Here is a 26,177-nt window from a genome sequence, read left to right on the forward strand (position 1 = left end):
GAGTTCTAATCAGAGTAAGTATACAAGAAAAAGAAATAAAAGAAGGCACCCAAACTGGAAAGAAAGAAGAAAACTATTCATAGATGAACAGGATTCCATATTTAGACAATCCCAAGGAATCTAGAGAAAGCTATTAGAGCTAATACAAGTCAGTTTAGCATAGTTGCAGGGTACCAGGTCAACACACACAAATCAGCTATGTTTTTTTTTTTTTTTAATATTTTTATTTATTTCTAGGAGAGAGAGAGAGAGAGAGCGTGAGCAGGGGAGGGTCAGAGAGAGAGGGAGACAGAGACTCTGAAACAGGCTCCAGGCTCCGAGCTGGCAGTCAGCACAGAGCCCGACGCGGGGCTCGAACCCACGAACTGTGAGATCATGACCTAAGCGAAAGTCGGACGCTTAACCGACTAAGCCACCCAGGCGCCCCAAATCAGCTATGTTTTTATACGCTAGCAATCAATAATCTGAAAAGGAAATTAGGGAAGTAAATCCGTTTATAATTGCAGCTAAAAGAAATATTTAGGAATAAATCTAACTAAACAGGTCAAAGATTTGTATGCTAAACATCACAAAACATTACTAATAGAAATTAAAGAAGACCTAAATACATGGAAAGGCCTCTCATATTCAAGGACTGGAAGACTTAACACTGTTGTTAACACTACCCAAAGTGATCTACAGATTCAACGCAATCCCCATCGAAAAAATTGCATTTCTTGGAGGAAATAGAAAAAATCCATGTGGAATCTCAAAGGTCCTTGAATAATCAAACAATACCGAAAAAAAAAGGACAAAGCTGGAAGACTCACACTTCCTGGTTTCAAAACTTACTGCAAAGCTACAGCAACTAAACAGTGTGGTACTGGCATAAAGACGGGCATAGAGACCAATAAACAGAATAGACAGCCCAGAAATAAACCTTCACATTCATGGTCATATGATTTCTAACAGGTGTGCCAAGACCTTTCAAGCAGGAGAGAACAATCTTTTCAACAGCTGGTGCTGGGAAAACTAGATATGAATATGCAAAATAATGAAGTATACAACATCATCTACAAAAATTAAATCAATGGATCAAAGACCTAGATGTTGATGTTAAACTATAGAACTCTTAGAATAAAATATCAGGGAAAATCTTCATAACATTAGATTTGGCAACAACCTCACGGATATGATACCAAAAGTAGAGGTGACCAAAGAAAAAATAAATTGAGCTTTGTCTAAAATTAAAAGCTTTTCTGGGATGCCTGGGTGGCTGATGGTTAAGCATCTGACTCCTGATTTTGGCTCAGGTGATAATCTTACCACCATGAGATTGAGCCAGGCACTGGGCTCTGGGTTGACAGTGTGGAGCCTGCTTGCGATTCTCTCTCTCTCCCTCTCTCTGCCCCTTCCCCCTTTCTCTCCCTGTCTTGTGCACTCACAATCTCTCTCAACATAAATACTTAAGTAAACTTTAAAAAATAATTAAGTTAAAAATGTTTCTGTATCAAAGAGTGCTATTAAGAAAGTGAAAAGAAAATCTACTGAATGAGAAAAATCTTTGCAGATCATAGACCTAATAAAAGATTAATACCCAGAATATACAGAAAACTAAACAAAAACAACCTGACTAAAAATGATGGGACAAGAACTTGAGAAATGCTTCTCCAAAGAAGACATACAAATGGTCAGTAAGCACAGGAAGGGGTGCTCAGCATCCTATGAAATTGGGGAAATGCAACTCAAAACCACAATGAGATGCCAGTTTATATCTCCTAGGATAGTTATAATGTTGAAAAATAATAAAAAACAGAAAATAACAAGTGTTGGCAAGGATGTAAGAAAAGCAAAACCCTCGTGCACTGCTGGTAGAAGGTACCAGGAGGGTAAAATGGTATGGCTGCTGTAGACAACACTTGACAATTCTTCAAAAGCTTATATATAAAACTACCTATGACCCAGCCATTCCACTCTTAGGTACACAGTCAAAAACACTGAAAGCAGGGACCCAAGCAGATATGTGTACAGGTCCCTTCAGTATAGCATTATTTACAATAGCCAAAAGGTTATTTACCCTAGTGTACATCAACAAACTAATGGAGAAATAAAATGTGGCACAGATGTACCAAATGTGGTATATATGTTGGACTACTACTCCAGCATGGAGTACTGGAATGAAAATAGAATAAACGCTACAACATGGGTGAACCCTGACGACACAATGCTTAGTGAAACAGCCGGACACAGAAGGACAAATGTATTTTCCATTTATACAAGGTATCTAGAATAGACAAATTCATAGAAAGAAAGTAGGATAGAGGTTTCCAGGCACTGGGGAGAGGGGAGGAAAAGTGTATTATTGTTTAATGGGTACAGGGTTTTTTTTTTTTTTTTTGGAGATGATAAAAAGGTTGTACGTATAGAAAGTGGAGACAGTTATACACACTCTGAATGTGTATAATGCCACTGAGGCATATACCTATAAATGGTTAACATTATTATAATAATATGACATGAATATTTTACATGTATACCTTTATGTGCATGTAAATACTATGTTATGTATATTTTTCCACAATTAAAATTTTAGAAGTCATGGCCAACCTTCCTGACCCCTCACCATACAGAGATGACTAGGTATTAGCCAGGTAAAGGCAGAGAGGAAGCGTTCACAGAGGGAACTGCCTAAACGTGCACTGCTAGTAAATGGCAGAGTGGGGATGTGAACCGTGTGGCAGTTCTCCCTCCAAAGGCCGTGGGGACCTGTTGCCTCCCTGGGCACGGAGTGACCATGTGGATGCCCTGCACGTGCAGCAGCCCAGGCTATCTCCTCAGGTGCCTGCAGACGACACACTGCACCTCGTGCCCATGGAAGACACACCCCCAGGCTCACCTTGGTGGTCAGAGAAGCAGCAAGTTCTTTGGTGAGCTCTTCCAGGGCCTCCCGGTTCCGGCCGCAGAGCACCAGCCTGGCGCCTGCAGTGTAGAAGACTCTGGCACATTCTAAGGGAGGAAGAAAGAACCTTGACAGTTGAGGAGATTCAATGCTTTTCTTCCCTAGTGCAGGTCAGTCCAAATTTACCTGATGTTTCAGAATATGAATTTGTTTCTTCACATGCTCTACACCAGTGTATTTACCTCTGCTGTGGACCAGGCATGAAGCCAGGTAGTTAAGGCCCCAGTAATAAATGAGCTTTGCTGTCGCCCTAAGAGAGCTCAGGGTCAGTAGTACAACAGACACCCACAAGGCAGGAGGAAGGTCGGGACTGGCAGACAGATTTCTTAGGTACCATGCTCAGGACTTTCCATAATGATCTTTAGCTCTGAACAACCCTGTGAGCATTATCCCCATTTTCATACACGCATAGGGGGCTCAGGACTCTGTTGAGAAGGGATGGGGGGCCCTCCCCCAGTCCTGAGGGGCTGTTTCTCTGGAAAGTGCTCAAGGCTAAGGGGGCGGAGTTTGAAAAGCACCTGAGGGACCGTGGACAGACCCATCTGGGACATAGAGTGTCAGCCTTGCTAGGCTGGGAGATGGCAAACAAGTCTAAAGAGGGGACGCATGCTGAGTGCTACAGAAGTGAAGGATCAGGATCGGGAAGGGAGGCTGTAGTGTAAAGTGTCCCTCCTGCTGGGTGAGAAGGAGACTGGTGGGGATTGGGCTCTGCTGAGCCCACTACAACATTCCAGGTGACACGTGATGAGGACATCAACTGAGACCAAGGTACCTGTTAGTCAGTGTTCTTTTGGTGGCAAGAAGAGACCCACTGCTCACTGGGGCAAAGCAAAAAGACTGATCAGGAGGATGCTAGGATAGCTCAAGAATCAAGAGAAAAGAGCTGAGAGGCCAAGGCTTGGGAGAGGCAGGAGCGGTGGCTGCTGAGGGCCCCCGGCAGCAGGAACCAGGTGGGGCTTCTCTCCACTTCATCTCCTGGGGGGGCTGACCCTCATCAGCACAGCTCCCCTGCCAAGTGGCAAAGGGACGTCTGACTGAGGCAGGCTCTGTGGCCATAACCCCAGGCAGGGGCTGTGGCCAGCTGCAGTGGGGTGGTATCTCTAAGACTAGTCCAGCTAGGGTCACAGGTAAGTCCCCTGAGGCCCAGTGGGACGGGCAGGGAGAGGAGACTTCCAGAACCAGGACTAGTGCGTGGAGGAGAGGGAGGAAGCCGAGGGTGAAGGGCTCTTGCTTCTTGCTTGTTCTGTGGCCAAACATGGCCTAACTGAAAGTCTAGTGCCCTGAAAATGAACAGCTTATGAAAAGCAGTACAGCCCAGTGGTCACGATAATGGACTTGAGCTAGACTTGCTACATCCAACACTGACTTCTGACACTTCCTGCTTCTGTGATCTTGGGTAAGTTATAACCTCTGTGTTTCTCACTTGCCTCTTTAGAATGTAGACAGAAATAGCTCTGGGACTGAATGAGTTAAAATAGATACATTACAGTACAGAAAAAGCACTCTAGAAAAAGCACCATATAAGTATTCATTGTTTTCATATTTCTAAGCTGCCTTTTTATTTATTTTTATTTGAGAGAGAGAGAGAGACAACACAAGCAGAGGAGAGGGGCAGAGGGAGAAACAGAGTGAATCTTAAGCAGGCTCCATGCTCACCAGAAACCTTGACAAGGGCTTGATCCTACAAACCTGGGACCATGACCTGAGTCAAGAGTTGGATACTCAAACTGACTGAGCCACCCAGGTGTCCCTAAGCTGCTTTTTAAAAATGTTCTAAAAACTGACTGTTGGGGAAAACTGAAAGGTGAGGGTTTGAAGAGGCACTGCCTGTCCCGCCCAAGGGCTAGGCTCCCTCAGATGCCCACGTGCAGGTCTGCAGAGACCCCTCAGCCCCTAGCTGACCCAGCAGCCAGTGAGCCACCCACTGCGTCCTGGACCGAAAATCTCAGAGGCTCAGGCTGGCATGTGATGTCTAGCACCCTGGCTCAGGGAAAGGACCGGCCTGCCCTGAGGGCCATGCAGCAGGTGGTTGAGAGATCAAGTTTGTCAATTTCTGGCTGGGATGGGAGGAGACTGTAGGATCCAGGCAGGCTGTACTGGTCTGATAGCCCTTCCCCCACAAAAGTGTCAAAAGCAGGAAGGGAGGAGAAACTCCAGCATCCTTTGGGAAAGTGGAGAGAAAAGTTCTCTGACATCTGGGTTGTCTCGTTGTGCAAAGCCCTCTCTTTTCACTCTACAGCTCCTCCTTGAGCTACTCTTACAACTTTTACTTATCATCCCCAGACCAGCACCTCCTGGTATGTCTCCAGGTGGACTTTTTTGGAAGGAAGTGCTAAGTGGACTAAACCAAGATATTTTCAGGGGAGCTATATCACCTTCTTTGAAGATCTGGTTGGTGTGTTCACTGGCTCATCCTGACAAAGGGCGCAAACCCAGACAAAGCTTCAGCCCTCACTCTGCTTGTCCCCAGATGGCCTGGTCAGGGTCACGGCCTCTGACCAGCCGGCCTTGCTGTGCTTTCTCAGCAGAGCAGCAAACGCCTCATAGGGGTGGGGGTGGCGGCTGCCCTCAAAGCCAGACAGCAGCATTCCTGAGGCTAGATCTGCTCATCTGGTTTACAAAACCATTCCCAAAGATGAGGAATCTCAGACATGGCTGGCCTCCTCACCCCATTTCATCCTGACATGATGGATACAAGGACATGTTGTGAGGTGCCGCCCAACGTGTAGACACACAGAACCAAAGGGGCGGGGGGGGGGGGAGGCACACCAGCATAGAAACAGCTTCTGGAAAATGGTCACGCATGTTCTGCTTAAGCTGTGCTTCCCAGCAAAGCCAAAAAGGGAGGAAATGAAAGTCTGTGTAGGGAGTGACAGAAACGAAAACAACAGATTGCAAGGATTCCATTTTCATTTCTTGAAAAAGCTGACACAGGGAGGCAGGAGGGTCAAGGGAAAAAGGAAAACAGTCCCAAAATACCATTTATCTAGCTGGGGCTGCCAGATGAGTCCCCACTGCTGCGGGCACTCCTGGCCTCTTAAATCAAGATAGTTATTCACAACCTCAGGGCTTAGGCTGGCTAAAGTGGGTATCCAGAACATTCTGTTCCTTTAGTCAATGGTCTTACTGTTTTAAAAGGATAAGCTCATGTAGCTTAAATGTACAAAATAAGAGGAATACAGAAAGCTGTCTGAAGATTTATCACATAATCCAGACTTTCAGAGCAGCTGACATGGCAGGCAGAGCAGAGCCACCAAGGGCAACTCTTCCTCCTCTGAAAGCTCGGGTGCAGCAGCACCTCCTTGGGAGTCTCCACCAGCACTGTCTGTACTTGAGACGGCTGCGTAAGAATCTGCTCCCATTCCACCTGGCTGGAGGGGGGAGAGACCCATGGACTCTTCTCCCTAAGGTGTAACATGGGGCAGAATAGATGCAGAGTGATTTGGAATTTGGGAAAAGGCTGACCTAATAGAGGATACACACACACACACACACACATACAGAGGTTTTGTTTTTCTTTCAATTATATTTTCTCTTCCTTTCCCAGGCTTCGTTTCCAGAAGAGGAAATGTAGAATGATGAAGAGGACAGTGTCCTTCTTTAACATTCCCATATTAGAGCACCTGCAAGTCCCCTTCCATCCCAGCCAACTCTCAAATACTCTTCAAGGACTTTAAAAAAAAAATGCTTCTCTCTGAGATCAAGAGAAGTGGCTGCTGACTACCCTATATATAGTAGCTGAGTAAGGTCAGAGGACTGGCTGTGGCAAAGGGCCTGGAGGCAGCTGTCCCCATGCAGGTCTAGATATCTAATGACAGCCCAGCTTCACCCCCAGAGACTCCATCTAAAACATCACAGCGGCATGCAAATGAGTCCACCTGAAGCTTTCCCAGGCTCCCCCTGGCCGCCTGCAAGCCACTTACCCTGTAGTCAAGGCCCCCCCTCCCCCCCGTCTGCTCCTTCTTGTTCCTGCCACCCCCAAGTGCTTCCCAGCCCTGCAGCACCATGCTGCTCCCTGCTCTGAGGCTCTCTGCAATGCCCTCCCTGCTGGTCCATGCTTTCCTTTCTTGGGCCAACTCCCCACCTCCCACTGAGATAAGACTGAGTCCTGGAGTCAGACATGGGGGTGAATCTAGAAGTCCTAGGGCAAGTCTCTGAATCTTAGCCGTGAGGATTCAGGGAGATAAAGCACAACCCAGCGCATCCTCCTGCTGGGCCTCAATGCGAGCATCCATCACTGAAATGTCAATATACTGAGCCAAGTCCTTGCCCCTCTCCATCAGACTGTGAACTGCCTGAAGGAAGGGACCCTGTCTTTCATCTGTCCCAGCACTTGGCCCAGAGCCTCACAAATGGGTGACGTCCCATCAGTGCTGGCTGGGCTATGATACCAATGGACAGATGGAGCAGGGACGGGGTTACCACGACTCTTGGTGCCTCTCACTCAGCCTTCTTCCATGGACTGGAGCACCAGTGTGCATGATGCACTGGTGTGGTGTGTCGTGGGTGCCAATGAGGAGGGGGAAGCCCATGTGACATGCCTGCATGTGCCCTGGGTACTCTGCCAGAGTCGCTGTACATGTGAGCACGGGAAATGACGGCAGCTCTACAGACTCATCTATGAGGCAGGGGGTGGTCTGGGCCTGCATCCGAGCATACAGTTCCTGGGCTGAGAGGCTCCCCGTGTTCACCAAAGTAGATGGAACGAACTTGGAGAACCTAGGTGAGCCACGGCTCAGTATCATTTATTCTGTTTCCAATCCTGCCGAAGCACAGCCCCAGTGAGAGGAAGGTGAGGAGAAGGGGACACGGAAGGCCAGGAAGCAGGGAGGCTGGCTAACTCCAGGAAAAGGCACATTTCGTTCAGCCCTCACAGGGATAAAAATATTTTTTAAATTAGTTGTCGTATTTGAAAACCAGGAGCCTTCACATAAAAGTCCCTAATTTCACAACCAGCTGGGGCTGAGTAAGGCTGCCCCCTCAGATGAGGCGCGGAGTCTCTAGGTTGCCACGGCCTTCCTCATGACCTCTGCCTCCCAACACTGATGCTGGCACCATTCTCACTGCACTTAAGCTCTTGCTTCTTCCAAGCGGACCAGAGACAGTGACAGACTCTTGTTCCCCAGTCACCCAGCCTGCGTCGCTTATTTGCACCTGTGCAGCTGAGCTGTTCCTCGTGTCTGGGCCAAGTTCCCTGCCCCTCCTGACAGCACTGCCCACGGGACCCACCTCGCCCCAGGCCTGAGGTAGCGCCTGTAATGACCACCACGGCGTTGCGGAGGTAGGCCTTCATTCGCACCCGCTGCAGCAGCTTCAAGAGGCTGAAGATTCCCACACAGCCAAAGAGCAGGGGCAGGATGGCCGTAGAGGTGATAAAGTCCATGACCCTCACCTTCAGCAGACTCTTCCTGAAAGAATCCAAACCCAACGAATTTGTGACAAAATAGGAAAACTCAAGGAACCGGCCAGCCCTCCTCCCCCTAGACTGATAGAGAGCCCAGATCTCTCTTGTGCAGACTTTAGCTCTGAGCCCAACAAATATCTTTCTAGGCCCTGTGCTCTATACCGACTGCCCAACATCATGGAACTTGCCTTTTCTCACTCTGACATGAGCAAACGGCAAAGCCACAGACCTCACGATGCCTCTCAGAGGCACACAGCAATCCCAGAACAAGCAAGGGAGTCATTCAGCACAGGACCCAGTTTCTTAGGACTGTTATAGGAGGCTCTGGCCCATCGACACTCACCTGAATCTCCTTCAGAAGACTATTTAGGGGAACTTAGGTATACCCATTATCATTTTCAACCCCTATTTGTGAAACTAGAAAACATTTTTTAAAAGAGGAAAGTGAAAACCACACCAATCCATATATATATACTCCTCCCTAAGCATATGGATGTTTCTGGGTGGGGTGTCCTCTGGATGCTCTCTGCGATGGCCCACAAATACCCTCCTGGTCACAGGCCTCACAGGCACCCAAAGGGAATTCAGGGCAGAGGGGAGCTGCCCTTTGCCAAGTGTAGGCACAGACTTAGGCTGTGAAGTGGACTGTCCTGCCATCCCTGAGCCGTGTTCTCACTGAGCATTCGCAGGGCAGCCACAGTTAGCCAGATGAATCAGGAGGCCACAGGCATATTTGTGCAACAGTGGTCAGCTGTTAGGACAGACATCCACTCCTTCCACAACTGCCCCAAATTTCCTTGCCTCCTCCCCACCACAGGCTTCCCCAATCCCTTGCCACTCACCCATGCCCTTATGCCCACAGCAAGCTAAGAGAGAAGCAAGACAAAGGATTAAAGGTAGGTCAGGAATGAGTTTGTGAGGAGCAACAGCACATCTGTCACTTTGAAAGAAATGTCCTGTAAGGTCATTTGACATGTGGGTTGAGTCTATTATAGAGAAAGCCCCCACCCACAGTCCACCTCCAGGACTGAGACATTATCAGCATAGTAATCCTGTTCAGGGAGGAAGACACTGGAAACCAAGAGCAGAGCTCCTGTGAACCAGCATAAAGCTTTCAATTATTTGTCAGATTGGGAGTAACTACGTAAAAACTCCCACTCACCTGCTGAATGTCCCATGTCCTCACCTCCATATATTTAAAAAAACATTTCTGCTTCCATTCCCAAAACACCACCACCTCTGTGGACACCATGAATCCTGGAACCCGCTGAACCCCAATGCAGATCCACTTACACGCTGAGTTGGCTTTGATCCTGAACCTTAGAATCAGGGTGAGCTGTCCTGACCTAAGTTAAACTGCTAGACTGCAAAGGCGTTCTGCTCGGATTTGAGCTGTCAACACAACTAGTTTAGTATTTAGTTTATTTTTTCATCTGCCTTTCCAAATATATCCAATTTCTTAGTCACCATAAAAAAATTAACATTCTTAGACAAACATCTGTAAAAATTACTGTTTCCCATCAACCTCCACTTCATCTACTTCTGAAAAATCCCTAACTGCTGTCTGCTAAGTGGTTACATTTCCCTCTCACCCTACACTGTGCCAAGCCTACACTTGGATGGACTGGCAATTAAAGTGGCCTCTAAAGTGCCCAACTCTTTTCCCGGGTACTACTGGCACCATCCCCTGCCCACAACTGGCAGCTGAGGCCAGGTGTTAGAGCCTATAGGCGAGGCCGAGTCCCAGGGGAAACGCTAGCACAAAGGTCTAGCATCTGGGAAGTACTCAGAAGCAGGGACTTAGAGTAGGTACCAGTACCTCTGAGTTTCACGGGTCTGTGGGTGCTACCTGGGGATCTTCACAGGACCCACCCGTGAAGACCAAGGCTGGAGGAGTGTTTCCTGGGGGTGGGAGGGATGAATTCTCAGGGGGCAGGAATGACTGCTAATTTGTTAGTGTAGCTTCACCAGAAAACTATAGCAATTAGAAAACATGGGTAGACTCCAAGGTAATTATAGCTCAGAACTGTCACGTAATAAATGTGGGGGTAGAGAGTTTTCAACCCAGCAGGATGGCTGTCTAGGAAGAGCTTGATCGCACTGTAATCCCAGATCCTTATACCAGGCAGGTTCCAAGGTGGACCACCCTGCTTGGCCCAGAATTACCCAGGACCTAGCCACTGCCTAGGGTGACCAGGGAGGTGAAGATGGGACTCATAAAGGGACAACAGGCTTCAGCCTGTGGGTGGGGGCCCAGGGCTCCATCAGGTCAGCTGGGTGGAAACGGCTCTACATACTCCTCCACAGGTCCCTAGAGAACAGTCTTGTGAAGCCTGCCCATTTCAGACCTTCAACCTGGGGCTGAGCCAGAGCTCCACTGAAGTTTATGGGGGGCCTGCTACCCCCCAGATTCAGAGGTTGCAGAGACCACATGGAAAACACTAACTATGGCAAAGTGACAGTAGTGCAGGGGTTACAAGGATGAACCCTCGAGCCGCCTGCCTGGGTTTGCATCCTGGCTCAGCCACTTACTTACCAGCCTGGGTACAGGACCTCACCACGCTGGGTCTGAGTATCCTCATCTGCCAAATGAGGGTATGTGAGTGCCCACCTCACAAGTCTGTTATGAAGTCAGATGAATTATTACCTGGAAATGTGCGCCTAGTCTCTAGAAAAGGGTGAACACCCAGTAAATGTGGTTGCCGTCAGCAGCATCATGGCCCACAACTAACTAAAAGCTCCTGACCCAGGAATCAGTTTCATGGCACTCGGATTTCCAAGGTTGTTTGAAAGAGTCCCTGGTCTATGAAAATTGGTTTTTTCCAAATGAAGGAAATTCTTTAAACACAGAGTTCACTGGAGTTTAATTTTTATATCTTCATAAACCCTTTGGTTTAATTACATTAACAAATAGGAAAAAAGATACCCCAACTCTGTCAGAAGTCAGGATCCCATATGCCAAAGTTTGTATCAGAAAGTGTGTCTACCAGAATAGTTATCGAGGCCAACACAGCAAGGAGAGAGCAGACAAGTGTCAATCTGTCACCGCCACCCTTTTCTGACGCCCAGGGAGGAGGAGGATGAAAACAAACCCACCTTGCAAGGTCCCCCCCTGGAGAACAACGACGCTCCCAACAAACTGCATTTTCATGCACCTATTTCAAACCCAAGCCAGCAATCTAGGACACGAATAAAAGAGAGAAAACTACACACCGTCTTGTACACTTCTGTGATTCCTTGAGCACCTGACACAACATGGCAAGCCAGTCTTGGTCTCCTGGCCCTGGGGACCACTTTGCCTGAGGCAAATATGGCACCACGTTAATGGGATCCATCCTCGGCCCACGGCCGGCTTTCTGTGGGGAGAGCGCACATCTGCATTCAGTCTGGCAAGTCGTTACAGAATCAGAATGCAAAGTAAATTATAAATCAGCACCAGGTGTGCCCAGCTAACTCAGGAAGATGACGGTAGGAAAAGACATTCCAGAGCAAGCCATTTATTTGAGAGCATCACATTCAATTTCAGGGTAGGTATTCAGGTCACTTTCCTGACCAGGTGAAGGTGGTCATATTGACAATCCCAACTTTCCAGGAGCTTCTCAAGTTCTGAAAAACCTTCCTCCTTTTATTCCACTCTGCAGTGCATATGGCCATACTGATGGGCCCCTGGGCCACTAGGCCTCTCGGGTCTCTGAGCACCAGCTGGGCCAGCTCCTCGTCTCACTCTCAGCAGTCAGGATGTTCAAGAGAGCAAGACACGGAGACAACTCAGCCCTACTGCCTTGCTCTGGTGTCCAGGGGCATTCTCCAAGCAAAGAGACAGCTTCAAAGTAAAAGAAAGAAATTGTGTCCTGGCTGGCCACATTTCCAGATTAGGAAATAAATCTCTTATGTCAAACAAGGTCAAAGAGGGTCTGTTTTCTTTGAAAATGGCATTTAAGAAGGATTTTAATATGTTTACAAGTTTTGAATTTTATACCAAAATGCTCAACTGCTAGTTTCAGATAGAACTGGGAAGGCAGGGCTGACCGTAAAAAAAGAGAGTGGGGGGAAAAAAGTCTAGCTCACGATTTCTAGCGTTTGGAGATCAGCTCGTAGATAGAAGGACAGTCCAGCATCGCTGTGAGCTAGAGCAGAAAGTAGGGCAAGTCACAAAGAGAGAGCGAGGTCAGAAAAGGAAAATGGCGAGTAAGCCTCCCTCGAAGAGGAACCATAGATCACACATGGTGTAGATGTGCAGGTGCACTGCCTAATAGAAATGCATGCACTCACTGCCATGTCTACTCTCTTAATTGACAGGGAAGTGACCTGAAGCATGACCTTACAGTAATAAGTCACATCAACTGGTGTGTAGAAGTTAGAGAGGTCAGGCCTTTACGCACCAAGCTCGTCCACCTGTATCTTCATATCCACAGACTGTGGAGCTGTGGACCTAAGTTAAAAGAGGATAAAGGTAGAAAAGTCCCTCGGGGTGAGTGTTACTTGGGTCTGGGCAGCCAGAAAGTTCATGGATTCTCACTGTGACTTTGAAATTCAGCTGTTCCCTTATTCTACCGAGACATTCCTTTTGGAAACTCAAACTAGAAACAAGACAATCTCCAAGAAATCAACTCTGAGCAGAAATGTCACTTTAATGTTATTCTTTTCCTCATCCTTAGCCAAAATTCTACATTGCATTTCACAGATGGAATCTGTTCCTAAGATTCCTTTCTTCTCTCGAGCAATTATAAAAAATAATTTGAGCCATCAGTAAAAACAATTTGTTGGAATATACTCAGAACCACACATGGAAATTAAGCCTTTAACAGCCACATCTGAAAATCAAAAGAGGGCATCCAAAAGCCTTCCACGGTTAAAGAATAAAAATGATTTCAGGTCTGAAAGAAGGATTAGTCATGGAATAATTTGCCATGTTATGCACAAGAAAATGGGGCTAAAGGGCAGAGAGGAGTTCCAACTGGAAAGCAGGACGCTGAAATCATGCGGCAAGCAGTGGCTTAGTAGCACCAAAAGCAGTTAGGATCCCATTCCCACACACCTACACCCACTCTTATATTTCATAACTGACCAGCTCTAAACAGCTGGTCTACCAAAGGTGACACAAGCTACGGGTCATACTTATGACCCATATCTGAAAATACAGATCTATTTTCAGAAACTAAAAGCAGAGAAAGCTGCTCTTTTTTGGTCTCAAGCGTATGAGCAGCAGCAGCAGCTAAGGCTGCCTTCAACGGAGAGAAAGAACAATATCCTACCTCAGATGGCAGCTACTTTGCCAGTGGCAGGTCCTGGTGCCAGTGTCTTCTCTGGTCTTTTGGCCTGGGACAGACTGACTTAGAGTATAGGCCAGAGGACAACTTCAGGTCAGCAAGCCCTCTCTGGAGTGCCGGAACGGGCCACTGACAAGTGACCTGGAGGGTATATTTTGGGATGCCAGCCTCAGGGCCCCCAGTTTAAAGGAATGCTGGCTGGCATTAGTAAAGATAAAACCAAAAGGAAGGCCCGAGACTATTTCAGACCGGGCTCCTGAGCGTCCACTCCTGGGAGAGCAACCACGCTGAAGCAAGCCCTGCTCTCCAGTGAGACTGAGCACCCGCTGCACAGCAGCCCCAGCCAGGGAGGGCAGGAAGAGAGAAGCCACGCACAGCTCCAGACCCTGCAGGGCACGCTACCTCCACAAGGACAGGGCATGTTTATTATAAACTGAAGTCTTAGTTCTGCTTTTTAAAAACAGCACTTATGATGCCTACCTAGGACCTTGCCACAAAAAAATGAAACAAAACAAAACAATTTGGGTGTCTAATGTGCTTTATAACATTAATTAAGTATTACTGTAAGATGTAGGAATGATTTCACCCTCTTTCCTAGCAAACACACAAGAGGACCTGACCGAAGCCAAACAGCACACTCACTGTGGGTGTGAAGCAGAAAAGGTATCAGTTGGCACTCGGGGAGCTGGGTTCGAGTCCACCACGTTGTGTACTTGCTATATGACATGGGCAAATTTACGATCTGCAAACGTGTACCATAATTTCAACACAGGGATGGCTATTCCAATGAAGAGACACGGGGAGCATCTTGTACATGCTCATGATCTGAACACACATGGTGCTGACCCCTAAACTCACTGAAGAAAGCAATTCCTGGAGAGCATCAGCGAAAGGAACTGGGCAATGGCAGCCAAGCAGGCGCTTCAAGGGCTATTCATATTTGAGCGTGTTTGGTGAAGAGATCAAATAGATTACTTATATTCACACCTCACAGATCAAGCACCATCCAGTACCAGACTCAGCTAGGACTGGGGTGTGAGGCGATGAATGAGGTAGACATGGTTTCTGACCTCATGGAGCTCACAGCCTAGATGGAGAGGCTGACAATAAACAAAGAAACATAAAATTTAAGTGATCAGAATTGTGATAATGAAATAAACAATCATTGTAAAACCACATAGTAGTGGCCTGTCTAAAAGACAAGCCTCGCCTGAAGCTTTAATTCAAAGTCGAAACAATTCAAACCACTGTGCTGGTCACACAACACACAACCTGGCCCGGGGCAGCTGCCAGTTTGTGACTCCTGAGTGTTAGATTATCACCTTAAAAAATTACTTACAACAATATGAATATGACAGACAAGGTGCCCATGTAAACAAGGTGCCGAGTGTGTTTAAAAGGAGCTGGTAGGGCTTAAACCAGAATATCTAACAGAAACTGGACTTGGGCATCAGCTTTGGAAATAAGCATGAAACACAGTACCTCACAATATTTGTATCGAAACTTGAGCACAATTAGCCACTATATCTGCTATCATATAGATTCATTCCACAAACATTTACCAAGCACCTACTGTGTGTCAATTTTCCAGGCTTTGTGGTACAGTGAACATACACAAAGTGAATCACTGTCCTTATGGAAATAACATTCAATAGGAGAGACAAACAATAAAAAGATAAGCAAATAAAATGTACATTAGAAGGATTCTAGGACAGGGCACCTGGGTGGCTCAGTCGGTTAAGCATCCAACATTGGCTCGAGTCATGATCTCATGGTTCGCGAGTCTGAGCCCGGCATTGGGCTCTCAGCTCTCAATGCAGAACCTGCTTCAGACCCTGTCTCCCTCTCTCTCTGCCCTTTCCCTACTCTCTCTCAAAAATAAAACGTTAAAAAAAGAAGAAGAAGGATTCTAGGACAGTGGTGGAGTAAGAAGCACCAGGAACCCCTCTTCCAACCTACTCAATAATTGCCCTAGCAGAATGTTAGGGATACTGTATATTTTAGAACTCTGGAATCTAGTGAAGGTTTGCAAATTCCTTGAGAAGGCCTGGCTGGTAAACTGTAGTTAATTTCAGTCAATTTCAGCTGTGAACACAGTAGTAGCTACACAGGCTCCACCTCAGGGACACACAGCTGTGCACAGAATTGTGGAGCAACTTATACACAGCCTGCTGGAGTGAGGATGGGCAAAAAAGACCCTCTGCTCTAAATATGATGGATTTGTGCCTGACTGCTGACCGCTGCTTCTGGTGACAGAGGTGCAGACAGAGTTAGGCAGCCATTGTGGCTGCACCTCTCTCCACTGAAGCAAGCATCTCCACCTCTGGATGAGGTGACTGCCGGCTATTTACAGGGCCAGCAGCATGGTATCCTCCTGTCGCTTTCCTCTTTTTCTCCTTTTGGGAGCCAATAATTAAAGAGTAGGACATTCAAAAGCAACTGAATATATGGGTAAAATTAGAAGGTGACCATGCATGTCCAAGGAAAGTAGGCTTTTAGAAAACTAGGCTCAGAAAAGACCCGAGACAACCTTAGTTTATATATCAGGCTGATCCTTGGCACAGACACATCCTACAAAAATAAGCAAGCAAATTAATTAACAAAAAATAGGAAACACTAGCATAGAGAAAATCTGATTCCAGAGTTACCACATTATTAGATTCAAATGTTCACTTTTCAACAAAATGTCAAAAGGCATACAAAAAAGAGGAAACTATGGCCTATTCAAAGGGAAAAAAACAACAGAAATTGTTCCTGCAAAAGACCTAAAGATAGATTTACCTTACAAAGAGAAACATTAAAGCAACTGTCTAAAGATGCTCAAAAAACTAAAGAAAGATGTAGAGAAAGTCAAGAAAATAATGTATGAAAATAACTGAAATATCAATAACAAGACAGAAAAAGAAAGCAAAAGGAAACACTGGAATTGAAAAGAACAATAACTGAAATGAAAAATTCAGTTCACTAGAGCGATTCAAAGGAAAATTTGAGCAGGCAGAAGAATCAGCAAATTTGAAGACAGGACAAGGGGAAAGTCCTGAATCTAAGAAACAGGAGAAAAAAAAAGACTGACTAGAAAGTGAAGAGTTACAAGGGAACCATGATACACATCAAGCCAACCAACATACACATTGTAGAAGCTTCAAACACAAACGAGAGCAAGGGGCAGAGAGAATACTTGAAGAAATAGTGGCTGAAAACTTCCCAACTTTGCTGAAAGACATGAATATAAACACTAAAAAAACTCAATGAACTCCAGGTTACATGAACTCACAGAGGACCATACCAAAACATATCATAATCAAACTTTCTTAAAGGCAAAGACAGAGATTTGTCAAATACAAGAGATCCTCAATAAGACGATCAACAGATTTCTCATCACAAATTCTGGCAAATACAAGGAAGTGGGCACTATCTTCAAAGTGCTAAAAGAAAAAATGTCAGCCAAGAATCTTTTATCTGACAAAAGTGTCTTTCAAAAGTGAGAGGGAAAGTAAGACATTCCCAGATAAACAAAAGCTGAGATGGTTTATCAGTAGATCTGCTCTGCAAGAAATGTTCATGGAAGTCCTACAAGGTGAAATGAAAAAGGACACTAAACAGTACTTCAAAGTCCTATGGAGAGATAAAGATTTCAATAAAGTTATTACATGCAAAACTATAAAAACTGGAATTATTACAACGGTTTATAATTCCACTTTCTGTTTTCTACATGATTTAAAAGACACATTTTTTTTAAAAAACAGTTTTTAGTTTAAAAGCTAATCTTGTTGTAATTTTGTAACTCCAAATCTTGTTTCCTCCATAATTTAGGAGATTAACGCATTTCAAATTATTAGTTTAGCCTCTGGGACACACAATCTATAAAGTTGTAATTTTGTGACATCAACAACCAAAAGGGATGGGGACAGAGCTGTAAAGGAGAATTTTTGTCTTAAATTTAATTTTTGTTATTAAAGTGAAGCTGGTATAAAGTCGAATTACAGTGTTACAACATTAGGATGTTAAACATAATCCCAATGGCAACCACAAAGAAAATAACTAAAGAACATACACAAAAGGAAATGAAAAGAGAATCAAAACATTTCGCTACAAAAAAATCAACTACATGTAAAAGAAGACATTAATATAGGATATGGGAGGGGGGTAAGCAGAGAATAGCACAATTGCAGAACTAAGTCCTTTCTTATGTAATTACTTTAAATGTAAATGGATTAAACTTTCCAAAGGACAGAACTTGGCAGAATAAATAAAAACACATGATTCAACTACATGCTGCCTACAAGAGACTCGTTTGAGATCCAAAGACACAAAGAAGTTGGCAGTGAAAGGATGGAAAAAGATACTCCATGCAAATAGAGAGAGTAGGGGTGGCTTACACTAATTATCAGACAAAACAGACTTTAAATACATGAAGTGAAAACAGACAAATTTTGAAGGCAAAACAGACAGTCCTACAACAGTGGTTGCAAACTTTAATACTCCACTCGTAATAATGGAAAGAACAACCAGACAATAGATAAGAAGGAAATAAAGGACTTAACACAATAAACCAACTAGATCTTAAAAGATGTATAAAACACTACGTAACAAGAACAGCATGCACATTGTTCTCAATTACACATGGGACAATTTTCAGGATATACATACATTAGATACAAATTTTCTAATTAGTCTGAATATTTAAAAGATAGATATCATATAAAGTATCTTCTATGAACCATGAGAGGATAAAGTTGGAAATCAATAACAAGAGATAAAAGAAAACAGAGATAAATAAAAACAAAAATATAATATACCAGGGCACCTGGGTGGTTCACATGGTTAAGCGTCTCACTCTTGATATTCACTCCGGTCATGATCTCATGGTTTGTGAAACCTGCTTGGGATTCTCACTCTCCCTTTTTTTCTACCTCTCCCCTGCTCATGTGTGTTTTCTTTCTCTCAGTAGAAATAAATAAACTTTAAAAATACACATATGTATGTGTATTTTTAAATATATATTATGTATGTTAACTATTTATTATATTAAGTGAACATATTTTACACACACACACATACATACACACACACACATATACCAAACCTATGGTATACTACAAAAACAGTACTAAGGGGGAAACTCATAGCTATAAGTACATACAATATAAAACAAGAAAGATCTCAATGACCTAACTCTATACTTTATAAAAACTAGAAAAAGAACCAATTAAAGCCAAAGCTAGCAGAAAAAATGAAATAATACAAATTAGAGCAGAGATAAATGAAACAGAATAGAAAATAGAGAAATCAATGAAACCAAAAGTTGGTGCTTTGAAAAGGTCAACAAAATGGACAAAAGAGATGAAGACTCCAATTAATAAGAGCAGAAAAGAATGTGAGGACATTACTACTAATTCTACAGAAATAAAAAAGGATTACAAGAGAATACTATGAACATGATACGCCATCAAACTGTATAAGCTCCACAAAATGGACATATTCCTAGAAACACAAAACTACCAAAACTCAATTACTAAGAAATAGAAAATCTGAATAGACCAGTAACTACTAAGGAGACTGAGTCAATGATAAAAAAAAAAAACAATGTCAACAAAGAAAAGCTGGCTTCACTCATGAATTCTACCAAACATTTAAAGAATACCGGTCCTTAAACTTTTCCAAAACTTGTAGAGGAGAGAACACTTCTTAACTCAATAAGATCAGCATTACACTGATACCAAGAAAAGAAACACTATAAAGAAAAAAAAACTAAAACCAAAACAGAACACAGGGAAAAAAAAAAAACCCTATAGATCAATATCTCTTTTGAAAATTGATGCAAAAATCCTCAACAAAATATTAATAAAGCAAACTCAGCAGCATATTTTTAAAAAAAGTATACCAACTGAGATGTCCATGAAATGTAAGAATGGTTCAACATATGAAAATTAATCAATGTAATATGCCACATCAACCAGAGGAATAAAACCACATACCCATCTCAAATGATGCAGAAAAAGCACTTGACAAAACTTAACACCTTTTCATGATAAATACACTCAACAAAATAGGAACAGAAGGAAACTACCTCAAATTAATAAAAATTATATATGAAAAGCCCACAGCAAACAACATACTCAATGGTAAAAGACTGAAAACTCTTCCTCTAAGATCAGGAACAAAGCAAGGATGCCCATGTCACCACTTCTATTCAACATAGTACTGGAATGAGGCAAGAAATAAAAGACATCTAAATTGGAAAGGAAGAAGTAAAATTATCTCCGTTTGTAGATGGTATGATCTCATACATAGGAAACCCTAAAGACTACATAAAAGGTGTGAAAATAAATAAATAGAAGAAAGTAGCAATATATTAAGTCAAAACACAAAAATCAGTTGGTATTTCTATAGCTAAACAATGGCTAATCTGAGAAAGAAATCACAAAAATCCATTTACAACAAAGCTGAAAAAATTAATACTGAAGTATTTACTTAACCATGGAGGTAAAGACTTATAAAATGAAAACTATAGAATACTACTGAGAGAAATTAAACAAGATATAAATAAATGGGAACATATCCCAAATTTATGGAATGGGATACTTAATATTATTAAAATATCAATACTACCCAAAGTGATCTACATATTCAATGCAATACCTAGCAAAATTTTAGGGACATTTTTCCAAAATAGAAAAATCCATCCTAAAATTTATATGGGAACTCAAATGTGTCCAAATAGCCAAGACAATCTCGCAAAAGAACAATGGTGGAAGACTCATATTTCCTGATTTCAAAACTTACCACAAGGCTACTGTAATCAAAACAATGTGGACATATATATACTCCAAAAAATCAGAAACAGGGTCCCAAAGAGATAAGTGTACGCCCATGCTCATAGAAGTATTATTCACCATAGGTAAAGCATGGAAGCAACCCAAGTGTCCATCAACCAATGAACAGAGAAGCAAAATATTATATACAACAAAATATTATTCAGCCTTAAAAAGGAAGGAAATTCTGCAATATGTTACAACATGGATAAACCTTGCAGACATTATGCTAAATGAAATAAGTCACAAAGGGGCAAATACTTTATGATTCCACTTCTGTGAGACACTTAAGAACAGTCACATCCTTAGAGACAGAAAGTCTGTTGCCAGGGGCTAAGGTGGGAGCAGGAAGGGATAGGAGTTATATTTTAATGGGTACAGAGTTTTGGTTTTGCAAGATAAAAAGAATTTTGGAGATGGATGATAGCGATGGTGGCACAACACTACGGATGCATCTGATACCACTGAGTTGTACACTTAAAAATGGTTAGGATGGTAAACTTTGTGGGGTGCCAGGTTAGCTCTATCTGTGGGGCGTGCAACTCTTGATCCCAGGGTTATGAGTTCGAGCCGCACATTGGGTGTAGAGATTACTTAAAAATATAATCTTAAAAAGATAGTAAACTTTATTACGTATATTTTATCACAATAAAAAAAGAAAAAGTAAGTGTGTCATTCACAAAAGATTAAACAGTAAATGCTGTCCAATTTCAAGGAGGCTCATGGTTGAAATCAGATTATTTTAAATTCTAACAAATTACTCTCTTAGTTTCCTCGCAGATTTGGATAAATCTTCTGTCCCTGTCCACCGTCTCTTAGATAATCTGCCTTACTGTAATTTATTTAGGATGATGCTTCACCCTGAATTCCAAGTTATTTTTAGAACTGAAAAACATTATTGTGAAATTTAACTAGGAAATGGCCTTTATTCTGAGGCAGTTTTTACAATGCTTCTACTTAAAACTTGTAAAGCGTGGACTCTTATGCCAGAAAACATACTAAAAAAGGAACTTCACAAACTGAAAGGGCAAAAGGAGAAGGAAGGCAGAATAACCTGAGAGGGGGTTTCCATAGCCAGCTTCTAAGATTTCATTTAAAAATAGCCTACCAAGTGCCCTGTCACCTTATTTTCATAATGTCCTAGCAAACAGCTCCGTGAGACACCGCTATGTCTCCTCAGGACAGGCCCATGGTAGGGAGTCAGTCAAAGTATTTATTTCACCCACTCTTTGATTTCCCACCTACCCCCCCCCAAACAATTTTTTCCCCTTATTTCTTTCTCAGAGCCTTTTTCGGCTTAAAAAATATTTGGCAAATTCCAGAGTCTATATTAAAAGAAAAAATACTTCAGATTGACAACATCTTTCACACGTTCACCGTATTTGTTGTCAGAGTGTGTAACAGTGTAAGGGCTATCTTTTAAGCTGCATTTAAATATATGCTGTTATGTAATGAAGCTTTTTTTCCCGGATGCTATAAGCACTAATAAGCTTAGCCATAGTATGAGGTGAAAACAAGTTTTAAAGTCAAATTTATAAGTCAAGAAATGCCAGAATGAGGTTGGAAAACCGAATAATTAGCTGCGCTGAAAGTATCAACTTTGCAAAATAAAATTAGCTACTAAATACCATCAACTAGAACATCAAAAGGAACAAACCGGTCAAAGTAAAGTTACAGTAGCATATATGTGGGGCAGCATGGGAGGTGGGGGCTTGATTTATACCATTCCTGTGATTTGAGACTAGTGACTACAGAGTAAATCACCAGACTTTTCCAGGCTTCTTTTACTGATGTATTTTTCAAACGAGCTAGCTCCAAGCTACATTAGTCATCGTAGTCCAATAATCACTACATGGATTAGAAGCACCAGGTAAAATCCAGGTCTAAGACCCCAGCCAGTGTAGACCTTTGAAATCAGTAATACCAGAAAGGGTGACACCTGGGAATCTGGACCCTTGACGTCCCCCTCTGATGATTTTAATAGATACTGAAGTTTGAAGCCCCTGAAGAACGCTGCAGTTGTCTACCAACAGAGATGTGCCACCCTGGGAGTGACAAGGGCTATCTGCCAACCTCCATTCACAGGGATGGGAATCTTTTCTAGATTCCATCAACAGCGGTCCAGAAAAAGCTCCCAGGAAGGCCCTCCACCCCCACCCCTACCCCAATGCCCAACCTTACCACCCCCATCTGCCCAGAAACCACTAAGACTAATCTCATCATAATTTTTATCCCTGTTTACACCAGTCACCACCGGAAGCCCAGACCTGTTGAGACAACCCTGGGCTCCCAAACCACTCCATGCTCCCTTCTGATCCCATCTCCCACCCCTCCCCATATTAAACACGTGATCCTCTTGGTCAGTCATCAGCAAAATCACTGGCATCTTCAACTCTTGCATCTTCTACTCCAAATAGCTCCTTCACCTTCCTGTACCAGCAACGACTGGCTCTTCCCGAGGACAGATTCCCCTGCAGACCTCTGCAGGGGTGGTTGTTTTCTCCCCTTTGTCCCTCATAAACTAGCTCTTCCCTGGTGCTCCTTCTTCATTATAATTCCTGGAGATTTTATATACACACATACACATGCTTCTACCTATCCATGCCTTAGTTCCGTGACCTGTCCTCCATTATCTTGTCTTCCACCCACTTTAGCCACCACCATAGTCAAGCAGCAACCCTTTAAAATCTTCATTTCAAACACCCCATTCTGGCCACCACCCTTCTCCTTTGTGAATTTACTGTCACACATATTACATCAAAACATGTGATAAACCCAAGAGTGTTAATTATTGCTGCTTTGATAAGATCTTATGACTTTTACAAAAGTTAAGAGAAAGTGTATTTGTACAGTCTTTTGTACAGCTACCCACAAGTTAGTCGTTTCCAGGGCTCTTTATTTCTACCTGCAAAGAGAATATACAGTCTGGAGTCATATCTTTCTGGCCTAAAGAACTTGCCTTACTATATCTTGAAAGATAAGTCTGTAATCAATAGATTATCTGTCTTTGTTTATATGAGAATATCTTTATTTTACTTTCATGTTTGAAGGATAGTTTTAGATATAAAATTTGATATAGAATTTGGCGGTGAGTTTTTGCTTTGAACACGTAACTCCACTGTTCTGTGACTACCATTCTCTTTTCAATTATTTAATTAATACACTTTATTTTTTAAAGCAGTTTTAGGTTCGCAGCAAAACTATACCCTTATCCTCACAGATGCACAACTTCCCCCACTATCACCATTCCCCATCATGGTGGTAAATTTGTTACCACTGATGAACCTACTACATGGACACATCAGCTTATACTACATGGACACATCAGCTTATATTACCATTCACTGTGGGTGCACATTCTACGGGCTTTGAAAAATGTATAATGACATGTGTTCACCATTGTCGTATCATACAGAATAGTTTCATTGCCTTAATATCCTCTGTGCTCTGCTAATTCATTCTTTTCCCCCACCCCCACTCCCAACTCCTGGGGTAACCATTGATATTTCTACTGTCTCCACAGTTTTGCCTTTTCCAGAAGATCAGAGTTGGAATCATATAGTATGCAACCTTTTCAGAGTGGCTTCTTTCACTTAGTAATATATATTTTAGGTTCCTCCATGTCTTCTGATGGTTTGGTAGCTCACATCCCCTTCACACTGAATAACATTCTTTTGTACCACAAAAGGTATGCAATACCCCTATGTCCCACAACTTATTCATCTACTAACCTACTGCGGGATATCATGGTTGCTTCCAGGTTATGGCTATTATGAATAAAGATGTTAAAAACATCTGTTTGCAGATTTTTGTGTGGATGTAAGTTTTCAATTTGCTTGAGTAAATACCAAGGAGTGCAATTACTAAATCATATAGTAGAACTACGTTCAAACTTTTTAGCTTTGAGAGAGAGAGAGAGAGAGAACGAACGGTGGAGGGGCAGAGAGAGAGAGACACAGAATCCAAAGCGGGCTCCAGGCTCTGAACTGTCAGCAGAGTCTGACGCAGGGCTTGAACCCACTAACCCGGAAATCATGACCTGAGCCAAAGTCAGACACTCAACCAACTGAAGCTGCCCAGGGATCCGAGTAAGTTTAGTTTTGTAAAACAAAACGAAAACAAAACAAAACAACAAAAACCATCAAACTATCTTCCAAAGTGGCTGTGACATTTTGCATTCCTGCCAGCAATAAATGGAAGTTCCTGTTGCTACATATCCTTACCAGCATTTGGTGGTGTCAGTGTTTTGGATGTTGGCCATTCTAATAGGTGTGTACTGATACCTCACTGTTGTTTTGCCATTCTCCAGTGGCGTATGATATTGAACATCTTTTCATATGTTTACTTGCCATCCGTGTATCTTCTTGGCTGAGGTGTCTGTTCAGTCTTTTGCCTAAATTTTGAGCTGTTTGTTTTCCTACTATTGAGTTTCAAGAATTCTCTGTATATTTTGGATAACAGTCCTTGATCAGATATATGTCTTTTACAAATATTTTCTCCCAATCTGTGCTTGTCCTCTCATTTTCTTGACACTATTTTTCCCAGAGCAGTTTTTAATTTTAACGGAGTCCACATTATCTTTTTCTTCTTTTTTAAAGAGAGTCTCAAGCAGGCTCTAAGCTCAGCACAGAGCCCAACGCAGGGCTGGATCCCACAACCCTGGGAGCTGAAATCAAGAGTCAGCGCTCAACCAACTGAGCCACCCAGGAGCCCTAGGTGTTCAACTATTTCTTTCATGGATTATGCCTTTGGTGTTGTATCTAAAAAGGCATCATTATACCCCAGGTCATCAAAGTTTTCTCCAATATTATATTACAGGAGTTTTATTGCTTTGTGTTTTACATTTAGGTCTATAACCCCATCTGAGTTAATTTTTGTGTGGGGTGTAAGGCCTGTGTCTGGATTCATTTTTTTGCATGTGGATGTGCAGTTGTTCCAGAACCCTTTGTTGAAAAAACTATCTTTGCTCCATTGTCAATGACCAACTGACTGTACCTTTTGTGGGTCCATTTCTGGGCTCTCTATTCTGTTCCATTGATCTACCTGTCTCTTCTTTCACCAATACCATATTGTCTTGATTACTGTAGCTTTATAGTCAGTCTTGAAGTTGCATAATGTCATCTTCCAACTTTGTTCTTCAGTTATCAAGTTGGCTATTCTGGGTATTTTGCCTCTCCATATAAATTTCAGAGTCAGTTTGTCAATATCCACAAAATAATCTGCTGGGATTTTTACTGAGATTATGTTGAATCCATAGATTAAGTTGAGAAGAACTGACATCTTGACAATATTGAGTCATTCTATCTGTGATCATGGAATACATCTCTATTCATTTAGTTATTTTATTCCATATATCAGAGTTTGGTAGTTTTCCTCAGATACATCTCATACATATTTTGTTAGACTTATACTTAAGTACTTTATTTGGGGAAGGGGAGGATGCTTCCATAAATGATATTGTCTTCAGTTTCAAATTCCATTGTTCATTGCTAGTATACAGGAAAGTGGCTGACTTTTACATATTAACTTTGTATTCTTAATCTAACTATAATTGCTTACTAGTTCCAGTTTGTTTTTGTCTTTTACTGATTCTTTTGGGTTTTCCACATAGACAATCATATCATCTGCAAGAAAAGACAGTTTTACTTCTTCCTTCTCAGTGCATTTTTCATTTCCTTTTCTCATCTTACTGCGTTAGGACTTCTGGTACTACATTAAAAAGCAGTTGTGAAAAGGAACATCATTGCTTT

General features: G+C 42.8%; 1 protein-coding gene across 2 annotated transcripts in view; it reads right to left on the minus strand.

The window, feature by feature from the left end:
• The window catches only part of DHRS7B (dehydrogenase/reductase 7B), a 57,211-nt gene that overhangs the window by 14,811 nt on the left and 16,223 nt on the right, over positions 1-26,177 (minus strand). For both annotated transcript variants that reach the window (XM_039227401.1, XM_039227400.1), the window contains exons 2-3: positions 8,168-8,346; positions 2,876-2,985 (exon numbers count right to left, since the gene is read on the minus strand). In XM_039227401.1, the coding sequence (XP_039083332.1) occupies positions 2,876-2,985; positions 8,168-8,321 (264 nt within the window). In that variant the 5' untranslated portion in view covers positions 8,322-8,346. The remainder of the gene's footprint in view (positions 1-2,875; positions 2,986-8,167; positions 8,347-26,177) is intronic.

The sequence above is a fragment of the Hyaena hyaena genome, unplaced genomic scaffold, assembly GCF_003009895.1.
Source record: "Hyaena hyaena isolate Hyena2069 unplaced genomic scaffold, ASM300989v1 scaffold_27, whole genome shotgun sequence".
Taxonomy (NCBI): Eukaryota; Metazoa; Chordata; class Mammalia; order Carnivora; family Hyaenidae; genus Hyaena; species Hyaena hyaena.